The 24,229-nt window shown below is 49.4% G+C and overlaps 2 protein-coding genes across 5 annotated transcripts in view; both read right to left on the bottom strand.

Annotated features, from left to right (window-relative positions):
- Positions 1-3,525: 3,525 nt before the first annotated feature.
- TICAM1 (TIR domain containing adaptor molecule 1) lies at positions 3,526-13,129 on the bottom strand. 2 transcript variants are annotated; one of them, XM_080988914.1, is made up of 3 exons: positions 12,876-13,129; positions 12,007-12,293; positions 3,526-9,815 (listed from the first exon to the last, which is right to left on the bottom strand). In XM_080988914.1, the coding sequence occupies exon 3, from the start codon at positions 9,678-9,680 to the stop codon at positions 7,566-7,568; it is 2,115 nt and encodes a 704-aa protein (XP_080845040.1). In that variant the 5' UTR covers positions 9,681-9,815; positions 12,007-12,293; positions 12,876-13,129; the 3' UTR covers positions 3,526-7,565. The 2 variants fall into 2 exon arrangements, with proteins under 2 accessions (XP_080845040.1, XP_080845041.1); XM_080988915.1 differs by lacking the exons at positions 12,007-12,293; positions 12,876-13,129 and adding an exon at positions 11,330-11,722.
- Positions 13,130-14,940: 1,811 nt separating this feature from the next.
- The window catches only part of LOC308467332 (perilipin-3-like), a 175,117-nt gene continuing 165,828 nt past the window's right edge, over positions 14,941-24,229 (bottom strand). For all 3 annotated transcript variants that reach the window (XM_080988978.1, XM_080988979.1, XM_080988977.1), the window contains exons 3-8: positions 23,245-23,440; positions 21,570-21,652; positions 19,372-19,867; positions 17,540-17,736; positions 16,917-17,048; positions 14,941-16,300 (exon numbers count right to left, since the gene is read on the bottom strand). In XM_080988978.1, coding sequence (XP_080845104.1) covers positions 15,707-16,300; positions 16,917-17,048; positions 17,540-17,736; positions 19,372-19,867; positions 21,570-21,652; positions 23,245-23,440 — 1,698 coding nt within the window. In that variant the 3' untranslated portion in view covers positions 14,941-15,706. The remainder of the gene's footprint in view (positions 16,301-16,916; positions 17,049-17,539; positions 17,737-19,371; positions 19,868-21,569; positions 21,653-23,244; positions 23,441-24,229) is intronic.

Below are 24,229 nucleotides of genomic sequence, written 5' to 3'. Positions count from 1 at the left end.
TAAACTAAAAAGCCCCAAGCGACAACACTTTATTCCCATAGGGGAGTCACTCCGCACACATCCCTCAATCAGTTTGGTCGCCCTTTTCCAACGCTTTTCCATCTCCTTTTTGAGGGCAGGTGCCCAGAACTCCACACAGTGGCACAGCTCAGTCCTCAAGGATTTATAGCCAGCACTGAAGCTGGCTTGCCTTTCCCTCACCTAAAAGCACCGCACCTGCTTAGCTTGCTTAATTTCCGCACCTAGATTTAGGTACCGAAGTTTCTGCTGCTGCTGCTGCTGCTGCTGCTGCTGCTGCTGCTGCTGCTGCTATTATTAAGCAGCTAGGCTTCTGAAACCTCAAGTGTGGGAAACCTTTGAGTGCCATCCATACTGAGTAACCCATTGCTTTGGCCTTTGTTGGGATCCAGCAGGTTAAAAATAAAAGCTGCCGTCAGGTTGGTCCAGATTTGGAGCTGAGCAGCTGAGAGGGTTGCATGTGAAACAAGAAACTTAGCAAGCTATGTTCCAGCCAGGGGTGATTTCCCCCAGGCGAGGGCTTTGCAAGAACACTGGTCCTTCATTCCTGCGTAACAAGAGCTGGCTCGCGTGCCTACCTGTATAGTCACCACAGGTGACACTTGGTTCAATGCAGGGGAGTGCGCTAGGATTCTGAGCAAGTTGAGTGAGCGAGCTAGAAACTTTCGTGGCCTTATTCGCAAGGATGTATTAATGAAGAACAGCTTGTGTCTGATTCAAATCTCACCGGAACCAAGAGCTGTCCTAGCCAGTGGCATAGCGTTTTGTGTGTGGGTGTACAGGGGCTGTGGGCTTCCATCACTGGGCTCCATTGAAAACAGCTGTGAGAACCAGGAAGTGGCCTCTCCAGACAACGGAATAGCTCGTTCTTATCTCTGTGGCTGCGATCTCCTGAAACACTCAAGGGAGTTGAATGCACATGCATGCTCCATCCGTTTCCCTCCCTCCACACAGCCCCGTGCACTGGCAACCCACGCTACACCACTGGCCCTTTGTTGTGGTTGTTAGTCGTGTCCGCCTCTTCGTGACCCCATGGACCAGAGCACGCCAGGCACTTCTGTCCTCCACTGCCTCCCGCAGTTTGATCAAACTCATGCCGGTAGCTTCAAGAACACCATCCAACCATCTCGTCCTCTGTCGTCCCCTTCTCCTTGTGCCCTCCATCTTTCCCAACATCAGGGTCTTTTCCAGGGAGTCTTCTCTTCTCCTGAGGTGGCCAAGTATTGCAGCCTCAGCTTCAGGATCTGTCCTTCCAGTGAGCACTCAGGGCTGATTTCCTTCAGAATGGATACGTTTGATCTTCTTGCAGTCCATGGGACTCTCAAGAGTCTCCTCCAACACCACAATTCAAAAGCATCAATTCTTCGGCGATCAGCCTTCTTTATGGTCCAGCTCTCACTTCCATACATCACTACTGGGAAAACCATAGCTTTAACTATACGGACCTTTGTTGGTCTCTGCTTTTTAAGATGCTGTCTAGGTTTTTCATTGATTTTCTCCCAAGAAGCAGGCGTCTTTTAATTTCGTGGCTGCTGTCATCATCTGCAGTGATCATGGAGCCCACTGACCCTAGCAAGCCTTAATTCAAATGTAATCACCCCCCCCCCACACCCCCTGCCCCACTTTCCTGTCAGGAACAAAACAGAACTGGCACCTCCGGCTCGTGAACTCTGTTCAGAGCAGTGGTGCGACAGGCATTTCATCCCCCCCCCCTTTGGAAAGGAATGGTAAAGTTGCGAAGAAAACTTCAGAAAGGGGCAACCCAAACCATTAAGGGAATGGAGCAACTCCCTGGCGCATGGGCCAGGAATCAGCTTTACCCGCTGAACAGCAGCCTGAAGAGAGCAGGAGGTTTAGTGACCCCACCTGCTGCTGATCAGCCTTCAAGGACTCAGAGGAGAACCAGCTGGCTCCAGCCTTCTTAAGCGGGGCTTCCAGCCTCCTGTCAATTGCTGGAAACGTTTTGTCATTCCTGGTCCGACCTTTGCTGCTTTTCGGTTAGATTGTTGGATTCCCTGACCCCTGGACTGTCTGCCATACGTCCAACCTTAGGACTGGACCTGACTTTGCTTATGGGCTCCGCTTCCAGGCAAGTACCCCTCTGAGACTGCTGGTTGGCTGGCCTCTCGCTCCTCTGGGCTCTATAAAAAGGTAAAGGGACCCCTGACCATTAGGTCCAGTCGTGGCCGACTCTGGGGTTGCGGCGCTCATCTCACTTTATTGGCCGAGGGAGCCGGCATACAGCTTCTGGGTCATGTGGCCAGCATGACTAAGCCGCTTCTGGCGAACCAGAGCAGCGCACGGAAACGCCGTTTACCTTCCCGCTGGAGCAGTACCTATTTATCTACTTGCACTTTGACGTGCTTTCGAACTGCTAGGTTGGCAGGAGCAGGGACCGAGCAACGGGAGCTCACCCTGTCGCAGGGATTCGAACCACCGACCTTCTGATTGGCAAATCCTAGGCTCTGTGGTTTAACCCACAGCGCCACCCGCATCCCCTGGGCTCTATACAAGTTAGATCATTGCAATGCATTATACGCCTCAGAAGATGGTTTGGAAACTTGAGCTGGTGGAGCATTTTGGTGGCCCAGTTGCTCACTGGGGAGCAGCTGCAAGAAACAGCCGTGCAAGACTTTGGGAGGCAGAGATGCAAGAGGGCATCAGAGGAGGGAGAGAAGGAAAGAGGGATAGAGGCCAGTGTTGCCCATGGCACCCCTGACCATCATTCAAGTCATCCCAGGGTGCAACGGCACACCTGAAAACCACTGGCTTAACCTATGAAACCTTCTTAGGCAGACTTAAGGCCCATTCACACCTCATTTTAATATAGATCCTTTAATCTCGTGGTAAAAGCAGAGACATCACCTTGCCAACAAAGGTCCGTACAGTTAAAGCCATGGTTTTCCCAGTAGTGATGTATGGAAGTGAGAGCTGGACCATAAAGAAGGCTGATCGCCGAAGAATGGATGGTTTTGAATAATGGTGCTGGAGGAGACTCTGGAGAGTCCCATGGACTGCAAGAAGATCAAACCTCTCCATTCTGAAGGAAATCGGCCCTGAGTGCTCACTGGAAGGACAGATCCTGAAGCTGAGGCTCCAATTCTTTGGTCACCTCATGAGAAGAGAAGACTCCCTGGGAAAGACCCTGACGCTGGGAAAGATGGAGGGCACAAGGAGAAGGGGACAACGGAGGACGAGATGGTGGGACAGTGTTCTCGAAGCTACCAGCATGAGTTTGGCCAAACTGCGGGAGGCAGTGGAAGACAGGAGTGCCTGGTGTGCTCTGGTCCAGTGGGTCACGAAGAGTTGGACACGACTAAACAAGCAAACAACAACAACAATCTCATGGTTCCAAAATGTTTTTTCCCAGGCCACTCCCTGCCTCCTCGGTCCCCCAGTGCTCCCTACCACACTAAAACCAGTGGTTTGCACGACCCGCTGAGGGAGATAATAGCACGATAAAATTCAAAACCACGACAATTAATTACACATTCAGTCAAAATCCAGTTGAAACTATTGAGTTTAATTCAGAGAGACTTGTGAACTTGATCCAGCGATACCAGCTTTTTGAAGTGCGATATTCATTTGCACCTCCAGCGCCCCCAGCTCCCCCCTCACCTATTAGCGCCCCTGGGTCATCCCACCCACCCTAGGGGGTGGTAGCACCCATTGCTTTAATCTAACATATTTTAATTACCCCTTCGTCTATACAATGTTCGCTGCAAGCAGCTGCTGTCCCAAACTTTCACCCTGCTAAATCCTGAGTTTCCCTGTCCTCAGAAAATCCGAAAAGTGTACCTGCTCTGCTTTAAAAGCTCTTCTGTCCCCAACTCTTGGCATGAAGCGTTGATAACCTTACTACCAAAACAAGGAATGGACCCAAATAATATAAAGAATTACAGACCAGTTTCATTATTGAATGTTGATTAGAAAATCTCAAATAGATTGGAAAATGCTTGAACAGAATAATAGGTAAGGATCAGAATGGCTTTTTACCAGGGAGACAGATAAAAAATAATACAAGAGTAGTGATTGATTTTCTAGAATTTATTGATATGGAACCTAGTAAGAAGGTGGCATTGTCACTGGTGGATGCGGAGAAGGCCTTCGACAGTGTGGCCTGGAACTTTCTGGTTCACACTGTGGAAAGTGTGAAACTTGGGAACAAAATTTTGAATGGTATTAAAGAGATTTATGAAAACCAGAAAGCTAAGTTAATAATTAACAGTGAAATAACTGAAGAATTCCAAATTGAAAGAGGCACCAGACAAGGATGTCCTCTATCCCCACTTTTGTTCATTGTGACGCTAGAAACACTCCTAATAGCAATAAGAAAGGACCCAAAAATTAAGGGGATTAGTCTGGGTAAGTTAAAGCATTTATGACAATGTAATTATTACTTCAGAAAATCCAGAAGAAAGTATACAAGAAGCCCTAAAGAAATTGACTGAGTACGGAGCAGTATCGGGCTTCAAGTTAAATAAAGAAAAATCTAAATTATTAACGAAAAATATGGGGGTAAAAGAACAGGAAGAATTGGAAAGGGTAACCGGCCTTAAAATCACCACGAAAGCTAAGTATTTGGGGATCTGGATTACAAATAAAAATACCAATTTGTACAAGGATAATTATGTGAAGAAGTGGAAGGAAATAAAAGGATATTTAAATAAATGGAATAAACTGAACTTGTCTTTATGGGGTAGGATATCCTTGATAAAAAAGTCAATTCTTCCAAAAATGCTCTTTCTTTTCCAGACGATCCCAATAATTATTGGGACAAAATGTTTTAAAGGCTGGCAAAGGGATCTTTCTGATTTTATTTGGCAGGGTAAGAAGCCAAGAGTAAGGTTCAAAGTATTGATGGAGCCCAAAGAAAAGGGCGGGTTTGTGGTCCCAGACCTCAAGCTGTATTTTGAGGCCACGTGCATGACGTGGCTGAAAGATTGGATGTTACTGACAGCTACAGAAATCCTAGACCTGGAGGGCTGGGACAAAGTTTTCGGGTGGCATGGCTACCTGGGTCACGATAAAATAAAAGCACATAGAGGCTTCACTAATCATTTGGTGAAAAGGCCCTATTCAAAGTTTGGGAAAGAAATAAAACAATAGTAACAGCCAAAACTCCCTTGTGGCTATTGCCTATAGAGTCATCAGCCATGCATAGAAATAATATGAAAGACAGTTGACTAACATATAGGGAACTCGTAGAAGAAATAAAGGATTGCCCAACAGTAAAGACAGGGGTAAAGTGACCCCTGACCATTAGGTCCAGCCACGGACGACTCTGGGGTTGTGGCGCTCATCTTGCTTTATTGGCCGGGTACAGCTTCTGGGTCATGTGGCCAGCATGACTAAGCCACTTCTGGCGAACCAGAGCAGCGCACGGAAACACCATTTACCTTCCCGCCGGAGCGGTACCCATTTATCTACTTGCACTTTGACGTGCTTTCGAACTGCTAGGTTGGCAGGAGCAGGGACTGAGCAACGGGAGCTCACCCCGTCGCGATGATTCGAACCGCCGACCTTCTGATCGGCAAGTCCTAGGCTTTGTGGTTTAACCCACAGCGCCACCCACGTCCCAAAAATATATAAATTGTTACAAAATTGGAAAATAGAAAAGGTGGGAAAAGGTGACACTATTAAAAAATGGGAACAAGATCTGGGCCGCTCAACTGATTATAATGAATGAGAAAGACTGTGGACAAAAAATATAAATTTCACAGCATGTTACCGAATAAGAGAGAATTTTATGAAAATGCATCATAGGTGGTCCCTGTTACCAGAAAGGCTGGCAAAAATGGATAAAACATATAATAATTAGTGCTGGAGGAAGGAATCTTCTACCATATGTGGTGGACATGCCCCGAAATTGGGAAATTTTGGGGCATGATCCACGAAGAAATAAAGAAAATACTAAGAATATCATATAGTAAAAGGCCAGAGGCATTCCTTTTAGGAATTTTAAACGACCATATTCCAAAAGACAAAACTAAATTTTTCTTATACGCAACGTCTGCAGCAAGAATCCTGGTGGCTAAATACTGGAAAGGAAATCAGTTACCCACTAGGGGAGAATGGTTATGTAAGCTTTCAGAATATTTAGAATTAGCCAAATTGACATTTATAATAAGACAAAGACCAAAAAGTGAAGTGAAAAAGGAATGGGAGTGCCTAAATGAATACCTTAAAAGCCAAGGTTCGAGGACAGAAATCTGGCTGAGTCTGGAATAACCTTGTGAAGTGAAAGGATAAGAAAGAGGGATTTATATCAGATGATAAGGAAAACAGGAAGATACAATGAGAGGTAAAAGAGGCGCCGTGGGATTGGTGGAAGTCAATGTTTGTTTTCCTTTTTAGTGTTTATATTATTAATTTGTAAGATTTGGATTTGGTTTTTAAAATGCTTGTTTTTGTGTTTTGTGTATTTTTTTCGGGGGGGGGGGGTTGTTGTTGTGTGGAAAATACTAATAAAATTTACTTTTTTTAAAGCTCTTCTGTCAGCTTTACGTGGATGAAACCTTTGTCCATTTTTTGTTTTCGATGGGAGTGTTTTTGTGTGGAGCAGCTTCCAGAGAGGCAGGGTGGCCTGAATCAGCAAATCATGGAAAACAGGGGAAATGGGCAGGAAAATTCCGGGTTAAAATCGCGTCCAAAAAGAAGCCAGGGTACAAATTGATTAGGCCAAAAGTACCCTAAGAAGAAAGCAGCAGAACGAATAGAGACAGAGTGGAATGTGAACAGTTTAATTTATTTCCCTCCCAACTATTATGGTCTTTAAGGTTGACATTATTTATTGTCAGTTAGCTCTTATTTAGCTTTGCTTATATGTACTTAAACCTAGATTGCTGCGTGTTTTGTTTTCTTGTTTTTGGTAATGTTGAATTCATTCTGTGTTTGTTAAATTGTGTTCTGTCAGTTTTGACATGCTCTGTATTTCATATACAGTTGTACCTTGGAAGTCGAACGGAATCTGTTCCGGAAGTCCGTTCAACTTCCAAAACGTTCAGAAACCAAGGCGCAGCTTCAGATTGGAAGCTCCTGTAGCCAATCGGAACCCGTGGAATCTGCGTCAGACGTCCAGGTTCCAAAGAACGTTCGCAAACTGGAACACTCACTCCCAGATCTGCAGCATTCGGGAGCCAAAACATTCAAGTTGCAAGGCGTTTGACTTCTGAGGTACGACTGTATTAGCATTCTGATGTATAATTTATGAAATAAATTTCGTTGTCGAGAAGCAGCATGCAAGTCAACTCAAATCAGGCAACCGGAGAGAAATTGTTCTGAGTTCTACTCCAAAACGAACTGGATTCTCATTCGCTTCCCCTGAGAGTTACGCGAACTGCTTCTGGGTGGTGTTCAGACATTTCTGATGCGATTTGACAAACTTCGTTAAACCAAAGCAACTCGTTCCAGGAGGGCTCCCTTTTCCTGCTGCCTCTCCAGATCTTCTGGCGCCCATTTTGGGTCGAGGAGGAGCAGAACAGAGTTTCTACATGTGGCCGTGCCCCTGATCACGACGCCACAAAGAGATGGAGGCACTTTGAGCTTCAGCCTCCAGGTCTCTCTCTCCCGTCCAAACCACCTTCTTCCTCTTCTGCCGCCGCACCTGCCTTCTCCACCTGCATTTGGTTATAGTCTCCAATCTGAACCATTTGGGCATTCTGGATTATGAGGTGCGACGGAGGCGCCCCAGACATGAGCCCCGGGGAACCCCGTGAGAACACATATGGATGGGAAAGTTGATCAGGCCCCAGCTGAGGTTGAGGCATTTCAGGGTAGAAAAATGGCTGGTCAGGTGGGGTCTGCAGCCCCAGAAAGCCCCTCTGCGAGGGCATCAGAACTTGCGAGCTGACCCTGAGGGCAGACAGGCGCGGCAGGGCCTGCTGGTACTCACTCTGCTGCTGCTGCAAGCGCTCCTGGTTCCGGATCTGCCTCGAGACATTCCACAGGGCCCTCTTCTCCCGGATCACCGCTGGGGAGAACGTTTTCTTGACCCGCCTGGCGAAGACGGGCGAGGTCTCATCCAGCGGCACGATTGCCGCGAGCATGAAAGGCATCTCTCGCCTCTTCATGGGGCTCTCTTTGGCAATGAAGGGCACCACCGAGTTGGTCTTGCAGAAGCGCTGGAAGGAGTCCATCAAGGCCACGTTTGCCTGGAAGGCGCAGAAGCGGCTCTTGAAGTTCTCCGTCAGGAGGAGGAGGGTGAAGGCCGAGTTATCCAGGGCATCCTGGAAGCAGCTGAGCTGGCAGTGCCCAGGGACAAGGAAGTCCTCGCTGACCGTCGCCCCGTCGGCAACGCCCAGGGCCTCCAGCCGCTCCCTCACCCGGCAGGCGACTGTCTCGTCTTCAGGGGCATGGACCACAACGAAAGTGAAGAAGGGTTGCTCCTCAGCCGGCAGATCTGTCAAGGGAGGTCCTGATGAATGAGGAGGAGGAGAACCAGAGCTTGAAGAGGACCCAGTCTCCAAGCTCGGCTTCAGGGAAGAGGAATCTTCCACGGTTCTTGGAACAAACAGTGCAGAAGGTGCTAAACCAGGCAGAGGTGTGGATGGCGCTTGTGAGTTCTGGAGTGGACCTCCTGCACAACCCTGCGGTTCCGAGGCCACGAGACTTCGGGGTTCCCTGTTTTCTCCATCTTCCAGCGGCTGCGTAATTTTAGGGGGAGGCTGAACCGACAAGCAAGAATGGTTGCCTCCAGGATCACTGGTTTGCCTGGTTTTCTCTTGGCCTTGCACGACGGGCTCCGCTGGTCTCCCAGAGCAAGAATTGGCTGGAGACTCGGCAGTGGCTCCCGCTTCTCCAGGCTGCACCAGGGAGTTGGGGCCACTTCCACACAGCTTGCTGGGCTCGGGGACGCCATGCTGAACGGAATGGGTGAAGAACAGCAAGGTTGGAGACTGGCTGATCTCCAGGTGGCTGAGCAGCGAGGCCGGGCTGCCTGTGGAGCACAGAGGCTGGATTTCGGAGGGAGCCCAGGAACTCAAAACTGGCATGGGCGCGCTCTTTGCTGCTGTGGAGGAAGGCTTCCCCCCATCGCATCCTGGAGCGCTGAAGCTGTTGCTTGCCACCGCAGGCACAAAATCCAGCCCACACTTTTGCTCAGCTTCGCTCAAGAGGCTCTCAAAAGCAGACCTTGGGACATCACTCTCAAGGAAAGCCTTGATGGCGATACGGTAAGCCTCGTCTCTGGCCAGGGGCCCACAGAGCTTTTCCTCTACTAACAACGAATAGATCTGGGCCACAGCCAGCGCCACTCCTGCATCCTGGTTTGAAGGGGCTGGATCGGCCCTGCTTGCTGCAGCGCTCCGCTGGTGGCTCTTGTAGATGTCTGCCACCGCAGCGCAATTCCCCAACGCTTCCAGCCTCAGTCTGGCCTCCGTCTCTCTGCCCAGGGTCAAGAGGATCATGGCCTGAAGGAGCCTGCAACTCTTCCCGCCTTGCCGCCTGCAGCTCAGCTTGTGTTTGTACTGGACCAGCCTGTTTCCCGGGATTGCAGCCAAGACCCTGAAGATGCCCTCCATGCTCAGAGATGCTGTACTGTCCTCTGCCGCCTTGGCGAGTGGTCTGGAGAGGCCAGCGCCCCAGTTGGAAGAGCATCTTGGGGCCTGGAGGGGTGGAAGCTTGGCAGCAGAGGGCGGTTCTCCACCATGCCGGCAGGCCATCAGCCTCTTCCCAGGGAGATTTTGTCCACCACCTCTTACTCTTCACCAAAACGTTCAAGAAAGAGGATATGTCATCAGCCCGCCATCTTTGCGCTCTGGGTTTTTTCGGTTTGGTGTTTTGTCTTCTGTGCAAACCTGCAATGTAAAAGGTGGGAGGAGATATTGGGAACATCTCTGGGTCTTGGCAAGCCTCATTGATGCCCTGGATGAATTGCTTAGAAAACAATCAGCGGCTCCCAAACCTTTGGTCCTTACGAACCAACCGAGAATTGGCCTTGTTTTATATGTGCTTCTTGTTCTTGCGTTTTTAACTGTTTTTTAAATTATCTTATCTTTCAAATGGCCTTGAGAAGGCTTAGAAGGAAATTAATAAATAAGTTACATAAATGAATTCATTTAAAAAAAACGTTAAGGGGGAAATTAAATTAATGTAGCCCTCCGGATTTTGATCAACGGGGAAGATTAAAACATAAATAACACTCTTTGTGGATGGATTTCAAGGCAATTCTAAGAATCGGCTTTCTGAATATTGTTTGACCGACTCTGTTTCAAATATCTTTAAGTTAAGCTAACAGCATCCAGAACTGGTCACTGTTATGGGTGCCGGCAGGAAACAGGGTATTCAAGTGAGGGGCATATATAAACTTTGATTATTATTATTTTTACAAGATTTAGCTGGAAATGCTGGAGGAGGCAGGGGGTGGGTTCCCCACCCCCCAAAAAAACAGGCAACACACAGACACTACCACTGATCTATAGCCCCTCACCCAATCCAAATGCACGAAGCTGTTTTCAGACCAAGTCAGACCACTGGTCCTATTATTATTATTATTATTATTATTATTATTATTTATATCCCGCCCTCCCCAGCCAAAGCCGGGCTCAGGGCAACTAACAACAATAAAATAATACAACATTCTAAAATCATTTCATTATAAAATTAATTCAAATCAAATTGATGGCAACCATTGGGCTAGAGTTCTGTGAGGATTACAGAAGAAGTGAGGGGGTCAGGCTGTGCCTTGGCCAAAGGCCTGGTGGAACAGCTCCGTCTTGCAGGCCCTGCAGAAAGATGTCAAGTCCCGCAGGGCCCTAGTCTCTTGTGACAGAGCGTTCCACCAGATCGGGGCCACAGCCGAAAAGGCCCTGGCTCTGGTTGAGGCCAGCCTAACCTCCCTGTGGCCCGGGACCTCCAAGATGTTTTTGTTTGAGGATCGTAAGTTCCTCTGTGGGACATACCAGGAGAGGCGGTCCTGTAGGTCCGAGGGTCCTAGGCCGTATAGGGCTTTAAAGGTTAAAACCAGCACCTTGAATCTGATCCTGTACTCCACCGGGAGCCAGTGCAGCTGGTATAGCACTGGGTGAATGTGATCTCGCAGCGAGGACCCCGTAAGGAGTCTCGCCGCGGCATTCTGCACCCGCTGGAGTTTCTGGGTCAGTCTCAAGGGCAGCCCCACGTAGAGCAAGTTACAATAATCCAGTCTGGAGGTGACAGTCGCGTGGATCACAGTGGCTAGGTCAGGGCTCTGACCGGCAGCACCTCTTCAAGATCTCGAGCAGAACCGTGCCTCCCCCACCACAAAACCCTTTTTTTAATGTGGGATTGGGAACTTGCCACGTTTGAGATGTCTGCTGCCTTGAGGTCTCACCTTAAAGGTGACTCATATGCTGGGAACCCTCAAGGTTCAGTTATGGCCTCGCTCTCTCCTTCCCTCTCGCCACATGCAACTCGGCCGATGTTCGCGCCAGACCCAACATTTCCAGCTCGAAAAAGATTGGCAACCCTCCGCTAAACTGACAGGCCAGGGCTTGTCAGATTCCCAGGGGAAGGATCGTTTGCAGGCTTTGCTGCTTAACTACAGCAATTTGCTAAAAACACAAGAAGTTTCCAGTCCTCATGGGGTCTACATAAAAGCCCTGATTTCAAATAGGAGCGTCTGAAATGGCCTTATGCTCTGTTGCAGCTGCACCTAGCTCAACCTTTGCTAACCTGGCATATTTGGGACTCGGCACCGATTGGATCCAGGCAGCCACACTGGGCTTGGGGGCAGCTCAAGGGTGCCAGGCTGATTCAGCTCAACCTCAGCACTATTGCAAAAAAACCCAACTCTTTAGGATTCAGCCATTCAGTCCTGTTAAAGGGGCTGCCCTTTTGCATCCATCCCAGGTGTCCTGCTGCTGAGAACAAGCCTCTTGTTTTCCGCCCGTCTGTCTCAAGTCGTGGCTCGTTGTGGGGCCTGGCTTGGGAAAGAGGCCAGAATCTTTTAACTCCCCTGGCAGAACGAATAAAATTCCTCTTTGGCGAGAACTACGTAGGTTGACCTACCTGGCACAGGGCTGCAAAAAGGCTGGATTTTCCTTGCAAACTTGGTTCGCAAGCCCCCTTGAAAAGTTTTGGCCCTGGAGGAGGAACTGAGAGGCGGAAGCTGAGAGGTCAGACACCCTCCTCCCCGTTTCCTCTCCCTGGCGGGGAGTCAGAGCGCAGGGCTGTCTTTCTTCCTCAAAGCACAACTCTTAACTTTCGGTTTCCAGGGCTAAAGTAGTGCAACGTTTCGCTGAACTTCTGACTGGCTGCTTTGCTGGGTCAGGCTGCCAGTCGCACAAAAACCACACCTAGAATCATAGAATCATAGAATCCTAGAGTTGGAAGAGACCACAAGGGCCATCGAGTCCAACCCCCTGCCAAGCAGGAAACACCATCAGAGCACTCCTGACATATGGTTGTCAAGCCTCTGCTTAAAGACCTCCAAAGAAGGAGACTCCACCACACTCCTTGGCAGCAAATTCCACTGTCAAACAGCTCTTACTGTCAGGAAGTTCTTCCTAATGTTTAGGTGGAATCTTCTTTCTTGTAGTTTGGATCCATTGCTCCGTGTCCGCTTCTCTGGAGCAGCAGAAAACAACCTTTCTCCCTCCTCTATGTGACATCCTTTTATATATTTGAACATGGCTATCATATCACCCCTTAACCTCCTCTTCTCCAGGCTAAACATGCCCAGCTCCCTTAGCCGTTCCTCATAAGGCATCGTTTCCAGGCCTTTGACCATTTTGGTTGCCCTCCTCTGGACACGTTCCAGTTTGTCAATGTCCTTCTTGAACTGTGGTGCCCAGAACTGGACACAGTACTCCAGGTGAGGTCTGACCAGAGCAGAATACAGTGGCACTATTACTTCCCTTGATCTAGATGCTATACACCTGCTCTCTGCATCTTAGGGTTGCAATCCTCATCCCCCTGGGAGCAAAACCCCACTGACCTCAGCTGCAAGAAATTCTAAATGTTTATATATTTAAAGGCTTTGTACATGTGATTTGCCGCTGCTGTTCTTCTGGAAGGATGACAAGGAAGACTTGATAGTGTCCCTATCAAGGGAAGTCATGGTACTGCTCTATTCTGCCTTGGGCAGGCCCTACCTGGAGTCCTGTGTCCAGTTCTGGGCAGCACAATTTAAGAAAGCTGGAACATGTGCAGAGGAGGGTGAAGGAGATGTTCAGGGGTCTGGAAACCAAGCCTGATGAGGAACAGTTGAAGGAGCTGGGTATGTTTAGCCTGGGAAAGTGGAGGTTGAGAGGAGATATGAGAGCCACCTTCAAAAGGGCTGTCACATGGAAGATGGAGAAAGCTTGTTTTCTCCTGCTCTGGAGGGTAGGACTCGAACCCATGGCTTCAAGTTACAAGAGAGGAGATTCTGACTAAACATGAGGAAAAACTTTCTGACAGAAAGAGCCATTTGAAAGTGGAATAGACTCCCTTGGGAGGCTTGGAGGTTTTTAAGCAGAGGTTTGATGGCCACCTGTCAAGGATGCTTTAGCTGAGATTCCTGCATTGCAGGGGGTTGGACTAGATGACCCTCAGGGGTCCCTTCCAGCTCTATGATTCTATTGACTGAAGGCTGCATCAAGACCATTGGAAGTGTGCTGTAACAAATCTCTATTTTTTTATTATTCCTTTAGTAGATTTATATCCTAGCTTTTCCACCCAAAGGAACCCAGAGAGGCAAATAGGATAATAAAATGAATGTATCTATAATAGTGATGAAAAAGAAATAAAATGGACAGAATAAGAAATATTGTGGAAGGCTGGTATGTATTATAGAAAGAAAAACAAAAGATACAGTCTGAGAGAAGATTGAGAAGATTCTTGCATGGAGGGGTTGGACTAGATGACTCTTGGGGTCCCCACCCCTACTATTCTATGTCTGTTTTGGCCCCAGTGACACATGCCTGAGTTACACCCCATTTGGACTACTGCAACACTCTCTGCGTGGGGCTGCCCTCGAACAGTGCTCAGAAACGTCAACCGGCGCAAAGAGTTTGCCGCCTGGTTACAGGGAACAGACGACTCCCTTGATGCAACACCTCCACTGGCTACCGATCTGTTTCGGGGCCTCAGTTAAAAGTGCTGGTTATGCCCCATAAATCCCTACAAGGCTTAGGTCTCTAGGCTGTTCCCTCATGCAAAGCTGCCCAGGCTCTGTGATCTTCGGGGAAGGCCTTTTTCGCAGACCTGCTTGGCGGGGACATGAGACAGGGCCTTCTTGGTGGTGGCTCCTCCCAGGCAAGTTTGGAACTCCATCCCTGGAGAAGCCTGACTGGCTCCCTCTCTGCTGCCTCCTTTCACCGGCAGGTGATGCCTTCTTCTGGTAACTGACTAGTGCCATGCTGTATTGGGGTTTTTTAATTATCTGTGTTTTTAATAGATCATCTGTAGATATTGTTTTAATTCTATCAATGTTCACTTTTTTTTTAGTGATTGTTCCCCGCCCCCATGTACTGGTGTTTGTTTTTTGGGGTTTTAAAAATTTTACTCTGGTTTTTTATAATTGCTTTTAATGTTTGCATCACTTTGTAAGTCACTTCAAATCGCACCTCGTGGAGAAAAGCAAATAATAAATAGACAATTCCTTCTCCCCCCAGGCTTCTAAGCAAGACACGCTTTCGTAGTCACCTATGGTGAAAAGAGTAATTTCCAGGCAAACAAAGAGGGGAGCTTTTTTTAAAAAAAAGTTGGCTCCTTTTATTTTCAGGCCACTAGTGACTCCCAGAAGCATGTGTAGGCAGTTAGGCTAGCAGATTATTTTTGCCAGCTAAAAAATTCCATGAAGTTATTAGCAACATCCTTGCTGCTTAGGCTGCTTGCATATTGTGTTTCAAAGCAGCAGAAACCAACTGAAGTGCTCTTGAGGAACTCGGATTCTGTACTCAGAAAAGACAGGAGTCTGCTATCAGCATAAACTGTGCAAAAGGACATTTTATTCCCCCCCCCCCCCCGAGGGTAAGGCAGGCAAGAGCTACACAAAACGGCTGCACAAAGTAATGGAAGTACAACTTAAGAGACACACCGAACGCCACCTTTGAAACCCACCATGTTCACAAAGCCTTGTAAACGTCTACCTTCATTCCTCAATCCTCCTCCGTTGCTTCTCTTCCAAGCTCATCTCTGCAACAGTGAGGAATAACCACTCCGTTTTGAACGGAGGGTGAACACCTGAGATTTTAACCCCCCTGCCTGTGTGCCACAATGATGGGTGGGTGTCTAAACACAGACCCACATATGCAGCTATCTATAGAGAATTGGTGAGGGTGAGAATTATGAGACTTCAGCTCCCATCAAGGACGATGGAAGCCATCCATCCAGCAGGTCCCAGGACTCCCCATCGTAGCACATAAATCAGCCAGCCCGATCCATGCAAGATTCAGCTTGCTCTCACTTAACACAAGCCCCCGATAACTGGCGCATTCCCCCAAACCGCCACCAAATGAAAAACAGGCACGCTTCAGCCTTCGCACCCTAGACGTGAAATGACCCACGCTTTGAGAGGAGGCTGTCCCGGCGGATCTGCATCTGGAGCATGAACTCACGCAGAGGCGCAGAGGGCACCCTCCCCTCCGAACTGGTCCTTCCGGCTCCCTGCTTTTGATTCCCTTTAACGGATTGGCTTCTTGCAGTGTGTTTATGCGTGGGTGCAAAATGGCAATGGCTGAACCATTGGTTTTTGGGGGGTGGGTGCTGGAATAGCCCCCGACTCTTATGCCTGCTTCTCAGCAGCACCGGAGAGTTGATTCAGAGTGCTCTTGCTAGGCTTCTTCATCATCTCCTCTCCCTCGTTCATCTCTTTCTTTGCTTTCCTGGCCACGCCAGACACCGGACTTCCTTCCCCCTCGCTTTCTGCCTTCTTCTTTGCTGATTTGACTGCGACCTTCGCCGGTTTGGATACCGTCTCCCTCTCCTCTAGGGCCTCGACCTCATCCATGGGCTCCTCCGGGGCCAAACTTTCCATCTCCCGGCTCTCCGTCTCCATCTCGGCACCTGCCAACGGCCGGAAGGGCCCCACGATCCAGTTCAAGGGCGTATTTTGGACGATGTGATCCACCAGCGTCTCCAGGGTCTCTTGCGCCTGGGCGATTTTGTCCCGGCTCTGGGCCAGGAGGCTGGAGGACAAGTCCTGGAAGGACGAGACCGAGGCGAAAGAAGAGTGAAGCTGGCGGACGTTGCCGCGGGCTTGGGCCACCCTCTCGCGGAGGTTGCTGGGCAGGCCTTCGACGGTGGATGCCAAGTGAGCGTAGACCGGCCCAAGGTCCTGGGTGACAAAGCGAAGCATAGCCAGGGTACCTGATTCAACCTGCCAGGGCAAAACAACACAATCACAGAGGGGAGGTTGCTAAAAGAGCCCTTTGCTGTTTGCATCACGGGGGAGTGGCTTAAAGAGCCCCTTGCTGTTCGCACCATGGGGGAGTGGCTTAAAGAGCCCCTTGCTGTTCGCACCATGGGGGAGTGGCTTAAAGAGCCCTTTGCTGTTCGCATCGTGGGGGAGTGGCTTAAAGAGCCTCTTGCTGTTCACACCATGGGGGAGTGGCTTAAAGAGCCCTTTGCTGTTCGCATCATGGGGGAGTGGCTTAAAGAGCCTCTTGCTGGTCACACCATGGGGGAGTGGCTTAAAGAGCCCTTTGCTGTTCGCATCATGGGGGAGTGGCTTAAAGAGCCTCTTGCTGTTCACACCATGGGGGAGTGGCTTAAAGAGCCTCTTGCTGTTCACACCATGGGGGAGTGGCTTACAGAGCCCTTTGCTGTTCGTGCAATTCAAATATAAGGCTATATCCAACTGCATACTACTTAGAGTAGACCCGCTGCAGTTGATGAGCGCGACTAACTTGTAGTTCCCCTCAATTTAAAAAAAAACAACAGCAGCTTTTGAAGCGTCTTCTTTGTCACTGCTGCGATACAGAGACGAGAGATACCTCTGGCTGTGGGCCTCCAGCCGCGGCCTGCCTCTCCTCCGGCTGTGCCTGCGTCCACTCGAGCAAGACCTGGCTCAGCTTCTCCTGAGCCTCTTGGAGCCGCTTCCCTATGCCTTGCTGCGCGGCTTCAACCTGCGGAGGCAAGTGGGGCGCAAGAAGTCAGAATGGGAGGACGCGGAGGGGGGGGTCAAGGGATGCTGACAACGGAAGATATTAACTTTTGTATTTTTACACTGCTTCTCTCTCTAAGTGTGAGATAAAACCAGATTATGAAACCATGCAAAAACATGGAGGGGAGCTAAAATGGATGTCAACAATAAAAGCGGAAACTTTTAATGCAATGTGTGTCAGAAATTGCGCAGCGACAGTGGGCGGCCCCATTAGCTAAAGTGGTGCCTCAGGTTAAGAACAGTTTCAGGTTAAGAACGGATCTCCGGAACGAATTAGGTTCTTCACCCGAGGTACCACTGTATCTAGTTTTGAAATTGTTTTGTGGGTCTTTGGACCGCAATAAGGTATTGATGGATGTAGCGTTGTGGAAGAGGGAGAAAACGGAGAACGGCGGTACAATGGCGTGAAGGCCGTTGGGTCGTGTCTGCTACGTATGGACGCCCCGGACTCACCAGGCTGATCACCAACTGCAGCTGAGAAAGCGTATCCTGAGTGTTCTCCCTGACGAGACGCAGCTTGTCCAGGGAATGCAGGTAAGCGCGACGGCGGACTTTGCTCGAGAGCGACCCCAGGCGGACGAAGTAACTCTGCTGCTTCCTCTGCTCTTCCAAGGCCTCTCCAAAACCTCGGACCTCCGTGGCCAGCTTGGCTGCAACAAATACGAACAGATAAACATCAGCGTGGGTGGGAAAGATGGGCAAATCTGGAAGGTTGGGGGGCTTCATCCCCCCCCCAAATATTATTTGTACATTGCAGGGGGGTTGGACCGGATGAATCCTGGGGCCCTTCCAACTCCACAATTCTATGTTCTGCAGAACTTAGGGGTCCCCCTCAAGCCTGCTAATACCCATCCTTTTGTGTGTGTGTGTGAGGTACCATTTTGGCTCCATAAGCAACTGCTGTGTAGAAACATTACTGCAGTTGTGGAACCAGAGTACAGCCATCATGACTCGTTTTGGCCACTTCTCATTCTCCATGACTTTGTTTGCGAGCCCAGGCGCTAAACCCTGTCCCCGGAGCCTACCCCACCGCCAAGAGAAGAGACATGACAACAATGTATGTGTTTAAATTCGGCCATAACTTTATTTAATTTCAGGTGTAGGAAGCTTGGCTTAGGCCTTGGAAGGTATCCCTCTCATACCTGACAGGGGCTGAGGGTGCACAGGGCAATCAGGTGTTGTGGGAGGGGACTGTAAAGTGTTGACTTACCCAGCATGCCGTCCCACTTCACCTAGCCGGGAGTTTGACCTATGTGCCGCCACATAGGGCTCCCGCAATCAACCCTTTAACGGGCCCTGCAAACGCCGCCACATGGGGGTGCATCAATATGCTGCCCCCAACTCACAGGTAAGACTATAGAATACCGGCCAAGGCCTAAAAGCACCATTCCAAGGGCTAAATAATTAAAGAAACCCCTCCAGTCAACTGCCACCTTTAGTGACATCGATAAAATCAATTACCTGTTGTAAACCAAGAAATCTTTAATTAAAAAATATGTAAAATAAAAAAAAATCAATTACTTGCTGTCTAGCTCAAACAAACCTTTTATGTTCAACACAGCGAAGTTTGCACTAAAAGCCTCTCAACTCAGGAAAGCCCTAGAGTCTTGTTCCCTGACTTTTCCACCATTGGTGAAGTGTTTTATAATGTTTTAATCATACAGTGGTGCCCCGCAAGACGAATGCCTCGCAAGACGGAAAACTCGCTAGACGAAAGAGTTTTCCGTTTTGGAGGTGCTTCGCAAAACGAATCTCCTATGGGCTTGCTTCACAAGACGAAAATGTCTTGCGAGTTCCTGCAGGTTTTTTTTCCTCCCCCCCCCCTTTTTCTAAGCCGCTAAGCCACTTATCCGCTTATCCACTAAGCCGATAAGCCGCTAAAAGCCGCTAAAAGCCGCTAATAGCGCTAATCCGCTAATCTGTCAATGGGCTTGCTTCGCAAGACGAAAAAACCGCTAGACGAAGAGACTCACAGAACGGATTCTTTCCGTCTTGAGAGGCACCACTGTATGTGCTTTAATATGTTTTTGAGACCTGCTTGGCTTTGTTTTGTTTGTTCATGGCTATAACCTATATTTGGCTGAGCAATAAAACCTGGCGATGGCTTGGGCTATGCTCACACCATACATCTAAAGCACGAGGAGATCACATGGCTAACTCCACTGAATTATGGGAGGTGTAGTTTGTCAAGGTGCTGAGAGCTGTTGGAAGCCCCCATGATCCTGACCAAACTACAGTTCCCAAAGTGTCAGCCAATGCTGCAGAGAACCAAAGCCCATTCTCACCTAGCTCCTCATCAGTCATGGGCAGGTAGTAGTCCACCATATCCTCTGTCTTCCCCAACATGACGTCCACACCACTGCTCAGCGCCTGCTTCAAGAGGCTGGTCATCTCAATGCCTTCCTGGACAGGCCCGCAGGTCTTGACTTGGCCAGCCACAAGTTCCCTCGTCTCTTGGGCAGCTTGGAGGGCGGTATTGACCACCGACTTGGTCAACTCCACGCTGTCCTGGGCCGTCTCCTTGCCCAGGTTGACGACGTCGGCCACCCTATGAGTGACGAGCTCCTTCGCCTCGTTGGCGGCGTTCACTGCGGTGTTGACGGTGGAGCTCACCACTGATTTGGTCAAGTTGACACTGTCCTGGACAATGTCCTTGGTGAGATCGACAGCTTCAGATACTCTGTTCGACCAGAGTTGCTTGGCCCCAGAAGCAGCATCCTTGGCTACATTGACCGTGGAACAGATGACCGTTTTGGTTATGGTGACACCGTCTTCAATCACCTAGAAATGAAAGGAGGCAGACCAAAGGTCAACTCACTATTACTATTACTATTACTATTACTATTACTATTACTACTACAACAACAACATTTATACCCCACCTTTCCTTTGAGAAGCCCAAGGTACTGTCACGGATTTGTTGGATGCAAAGAAATGGTAGGAGGAACCAGCTGGGGAACCCTCAAGAGAAGAAGGCTCAGAGCCCAGGGAGTGGTGGTGGGACAACAATGAGTGGCCAGAGGGGGAAGACTGGGAGGAAATGTGTCAGAAGTGGAAGAGGCAACAGGGCTTAGTGAGCAAGGGAGTGCAGAATCAGTGGCAGAAGCTGAACCAGCAGAGGAGAAATACTTCAGCTGGTGAAGAGGCATGGGTGTCTCCCTGTCCTGCTGCGACAAGCTCCCCTTCCCTCTGGTCTCCCAGCACCAGGAGAGGCATGAAGAGGGCAGGGGAGAAATTAGTTTCATGCAGGCACAGTCTCAGATTGCATGGGGGGAAACCCTGCAGAGGAAGGGACTTTCAGTCTCAGCAACTGCTTCATGGGGGCAATATTTGCCAGAGATGGGTCTCTGTGCTCATTAGGCCTGACACTGTTTTTTGCTAATAAAGAGTTAATTCCAAGTTCCTCAGTGTGATTTATTGCTGGCTCGCTCCTGTCAGGTACATGGTTTCCCTGTCTCCATTTCATCTTCACAACAACCCTGGGAGGTAGGTTAGGCTGAAAGATTTTGACTGGTCCATGGTCACCCAGTGAGCTTCATAGCTGAGCAAGGATTTGAGCCTGGGTCTCTTGGTCCTTGCCCAAGTCTCTAACAGCTATACCACATTACTTGCAGTGCAAAGGAGCTGAATAATACCATATTAACTCTGGGCAGACCAGCACCATAGATCTAAAGCACAACATTTAAAGCTGATGACCAAAGAATCTCAAGAGCTGTAATTGGCTAAAGTATACCGGGAATTGTAGATCCGTCAGGGGAAAACTACAGCGTGCAGACTAGGTAAAGGGACCCCTGACCGTTAAGTCCAGTCACGGATGACTCTGGGGTTGCAGCGCTCACCTTGCTTTACTAAGCCGCTTCTGGCGAACCAGAGCAGCACACGGAAACGCCGTTTACCTTCCCGCCGGAGCGGTACCTATTTATCTACTTGCACTTTGACGTGCTTTTGAACTGCTAGGTTGGCAGGAGCAGGGACCGAACAACGGGACCTCACCCCGTCATTGCGGGGATTCGAACCACCGACCTTCTGATCGGCAAGTCCTAGGCTCTGTGGTTTAACCCACAGCGCCAACCATGTGCAGACTACTTCAATCTAATTTGAATGGGAGAAATACTGATAACAGCTAAAAAAGCCAGTGTGGTGTAGGGGACTAGGAGGACATGGGAGAGACCAGGGTTCAAATCTCCCCGCTTGGCCTTGAGGCTCACTGGGTCACCTGGAGTGGCCAGTTGCTGCCTCTCAGCCTGGCCTACCTCACAGGGTTGCTGTGAGGATGAGAATGCAGAGGAGAACCATGGGTAGGCCCCACCCACAACTGGCCTGCCTAGGACGATAACTCAATCAGCAGAGCGTGAGGCTTTTCAGTTTCAGAATCGCGGGGAACGCTGGGCAAAATATTCCTGCGCTGCAGGGGGTTGGACTAGATGACCCTCGGGGTCCCTTCTAACTCTGCAGTTCTGTGATTCTATTATTGTACTTGTACCTGATGGGCCGGCTGGTGAAGGATAGGGAGAGTCTCTTCCAGCTGGTCCAGCCCTTTGCAAGCATATTGGTTCACAGCAGCAACTGGCAGAAGGAAAGAAGGCAGATCACACAAATTTAGTGTGTTATAAAACACACACACACACACACACACACAGTTATTATCATTTAAAAGCAAACATTTCCAAGGCAGGAAAATAACAAAACCAAGATCAAAACCCCACGGAAAACAATAATCTATATCCGCTGAGGGATATAGTTCAGCTGGTAGACTGTGAGACTCTTAATCTCAGGGCTGTGGGTTTGAGACCCATATGGGTGAAAGATTCCTGAATTGCAGGGGGTTGGATTAGAATTCAGTGTTTCTCAACCTGTGGGTCCCCAGATGTTGTTGGACTACAACTCCCATCATCCCTGAGCTCTGGCCTTGCTAGCTAGGGGTGAGGGGAGTTGTAGTCCAACAACATCTGGGGACCCACAGGTTGAGAAAGGCTGGACAAGATGATTCTTGTGGTCTCTTCCTACTCAAGGGCTTTTTCCCCCAACTGGAACTCGTCGGAACTTGGTTCCAGCATCTCTCGGGTGGGTACCATTGTGCCCCCCCCCCCGGCTACACCCATGAGCTCAGGTTTAGCAAAGTCGGTCTCAATTTGTTTGTGAGGGAGTTGAGGCTGCGCAAAGAGCTCTCCTTTAACGCAAGTGCTCAGGTTTTGCAAAGTGTGTTTTAAGCACAGCTGGGCTGCCTTTTAAAGGAAGACTTTTGCTTTTCGATTCAGGAAGCATGGGCCGTGCAGCTCTCTTGTCTGCTTCTTAGGGAGGGAGCACGGGAAACATCAGCGAGCGACAAACTGACAAGGACAAAAGCACAGCGCTGCAAAGACAGAAGCTGTAAAATGGGGTCTGAGGCAGGTCTGAATCTGGAGCAGCCTTCTGGATGAAATTCTGCTTGCCCCCAATGCAGGCAGAACCACAGGGGCAGAGTGTCCTTCAGCACTAGTGTCCTCTAGTTATCTCCCGCTTGGACTCCTGCAATGCAGTCTACGTGGGGCTACCTTTGAAAGTGACCCGGAAACTACAACTAATCCAGAATGCGGCAGCTAGACTGGTGACTGGGAGCGGCCGCCGAGACCACGTAACACCGGTCTTGAAAGACCTACATTGGCTCCCAGGACGTTTCGAGCACAATTCAAAGTGTTGGTGTTGACCTTTAAAGCCCTAAATGGCCTCGGTTCAGTATACCTGAAGGAGCATCTCCACCCCTATCGTTCTGCCCGGACGCTGAGGTCCAGCGCCGAGGGGCTTCTGGCGGTTCCCTCATTGCGAGAAGCAAAGCTACAGGGAACCAGACAGAGGGCCTTCTCGGTGGTGGCACCCGCCCTGTGGAACGCCCTCCCATCAGATGTCAAAGAGATAAACAACTACCTGAAATTCAGAAGACATCTTAAGGCAGCCCTGTTCAGGGAAGTTTTTAATGTGTGACATTTTAGTGTATTTTTGGTCTCTGTGGAAGCCGCCCAGAGTGGCTGGGGAAACCCAGCCAGATGGGCGGGGTACAAATAATAAATTATTAATTATTATTATTATTATTATTATTATTATTATTATAGCACTCCACAAAGAGTTCTCCTACATACACACCACAATTTCCCCCCATTCTGTGGCATTCAAGGACTCACTTTGGGGCTCGAGGTGGCCGAGAAGTGGCTGGGCGCCCCCAACGGCACTCCCAACGGCCATCGCCGCCACTGTCTCCGCCACGCTGCAGGCAGAATTGATGAACGGGTAATTCTCCTTGGCGTAGTTATACAGAGAGTGGCAAATGTCGTAGGTGGAGCTGACTAGGGGAAGGCTGGTCACTCTGGTCACGACATTCTGGAAGAGGGTGGAGAACAATGAGAGTTTTATAGCACAGTCGCAATTCAAGAAGGGTCCATTTATTTATTAAATTTATTCAATTTCATCTGAAAATCACAGGGTGGTTTGTTGCACTTACAGATCAGCAGGGAGGGTAGCTGGTCAAAGCAGGAGGGGGAGAAACCACCTGGTTTCTTCAGCAGCCTGACTCAAACACACTTCATCTCAGCCTCTTGGAATCCCACCTCTTCTGCCTCTAATTCTGGACTGCTCTCTGTCACAGCCTCTTCCTGCTCACTAAACCCTGTTACCTCTTCTGCTTCTGACAGATCTTCCTCCCAGTCTGCTCCCTCTTCTTCTTCTGACCATTCATCATTGTTCTACCACCATTCCCTGGGCTCTGAGCCTGCTTCCTTGGGGGGTTCCCCAGCTGATTCCTCCCACCGCTCTTCTGCATCCAGCCAGAGGCCAAGAGGCTGGTGAAGAGTCTCGGGTGTCTCCCTGTCCCGCTGTGACAAGCTCCCTTCCCCGCCCCGGTCTCTTAGAACCAGTAGAGGCATGAAGAGTGCGGAGAAGTTAGCTTCTTGCAGGGGCAGTCTCAGATCACTTGGGGAAAATCCTGGCTTTGGGGAGGTGCGGACCTTCAGTCTCAGCAACTGCTTCATGGGGGCAAGACCCGCTGGAGATGGGCTTGCTGTGATCATTGGCCTTGACACTCCTGCACAGATCCTAATAAAGAGTTAACTCCAAATTGCTTGGTGTGATCTGCTGGCTTGCTCCTGTCAACAGACCGGCATTTGTTGCAAG

This window comes from Podarcis pityusensis (genome assembly GCF_964106645.2).
Source record: "Podarcis pityusensis genome assembly, chromosome: 18".
In the NCBI taxonomy this organism is placed as follows: Eukaryota; Metazoa; Chordata; class Lepidosauria; order Squamata; family Lacertidae; genus Podarcis; species Podarcis pityusensis.
The sequence above is the reverse complement of the archived record's forward strand: the minus strand, read 5'-3'. Positions and strand labels throughout refer to the sequence as shown.

What these genes read in the sequence shown, in the direction of transcription:
- TICAM1 (XM_080988914.1), bottom strand. Translation starts at nt 9,680, where the DNA reads ATGGCCTGCCGGCATGGTGGAGAACCGCCCTCTGCTGCCAAGCTTCCA.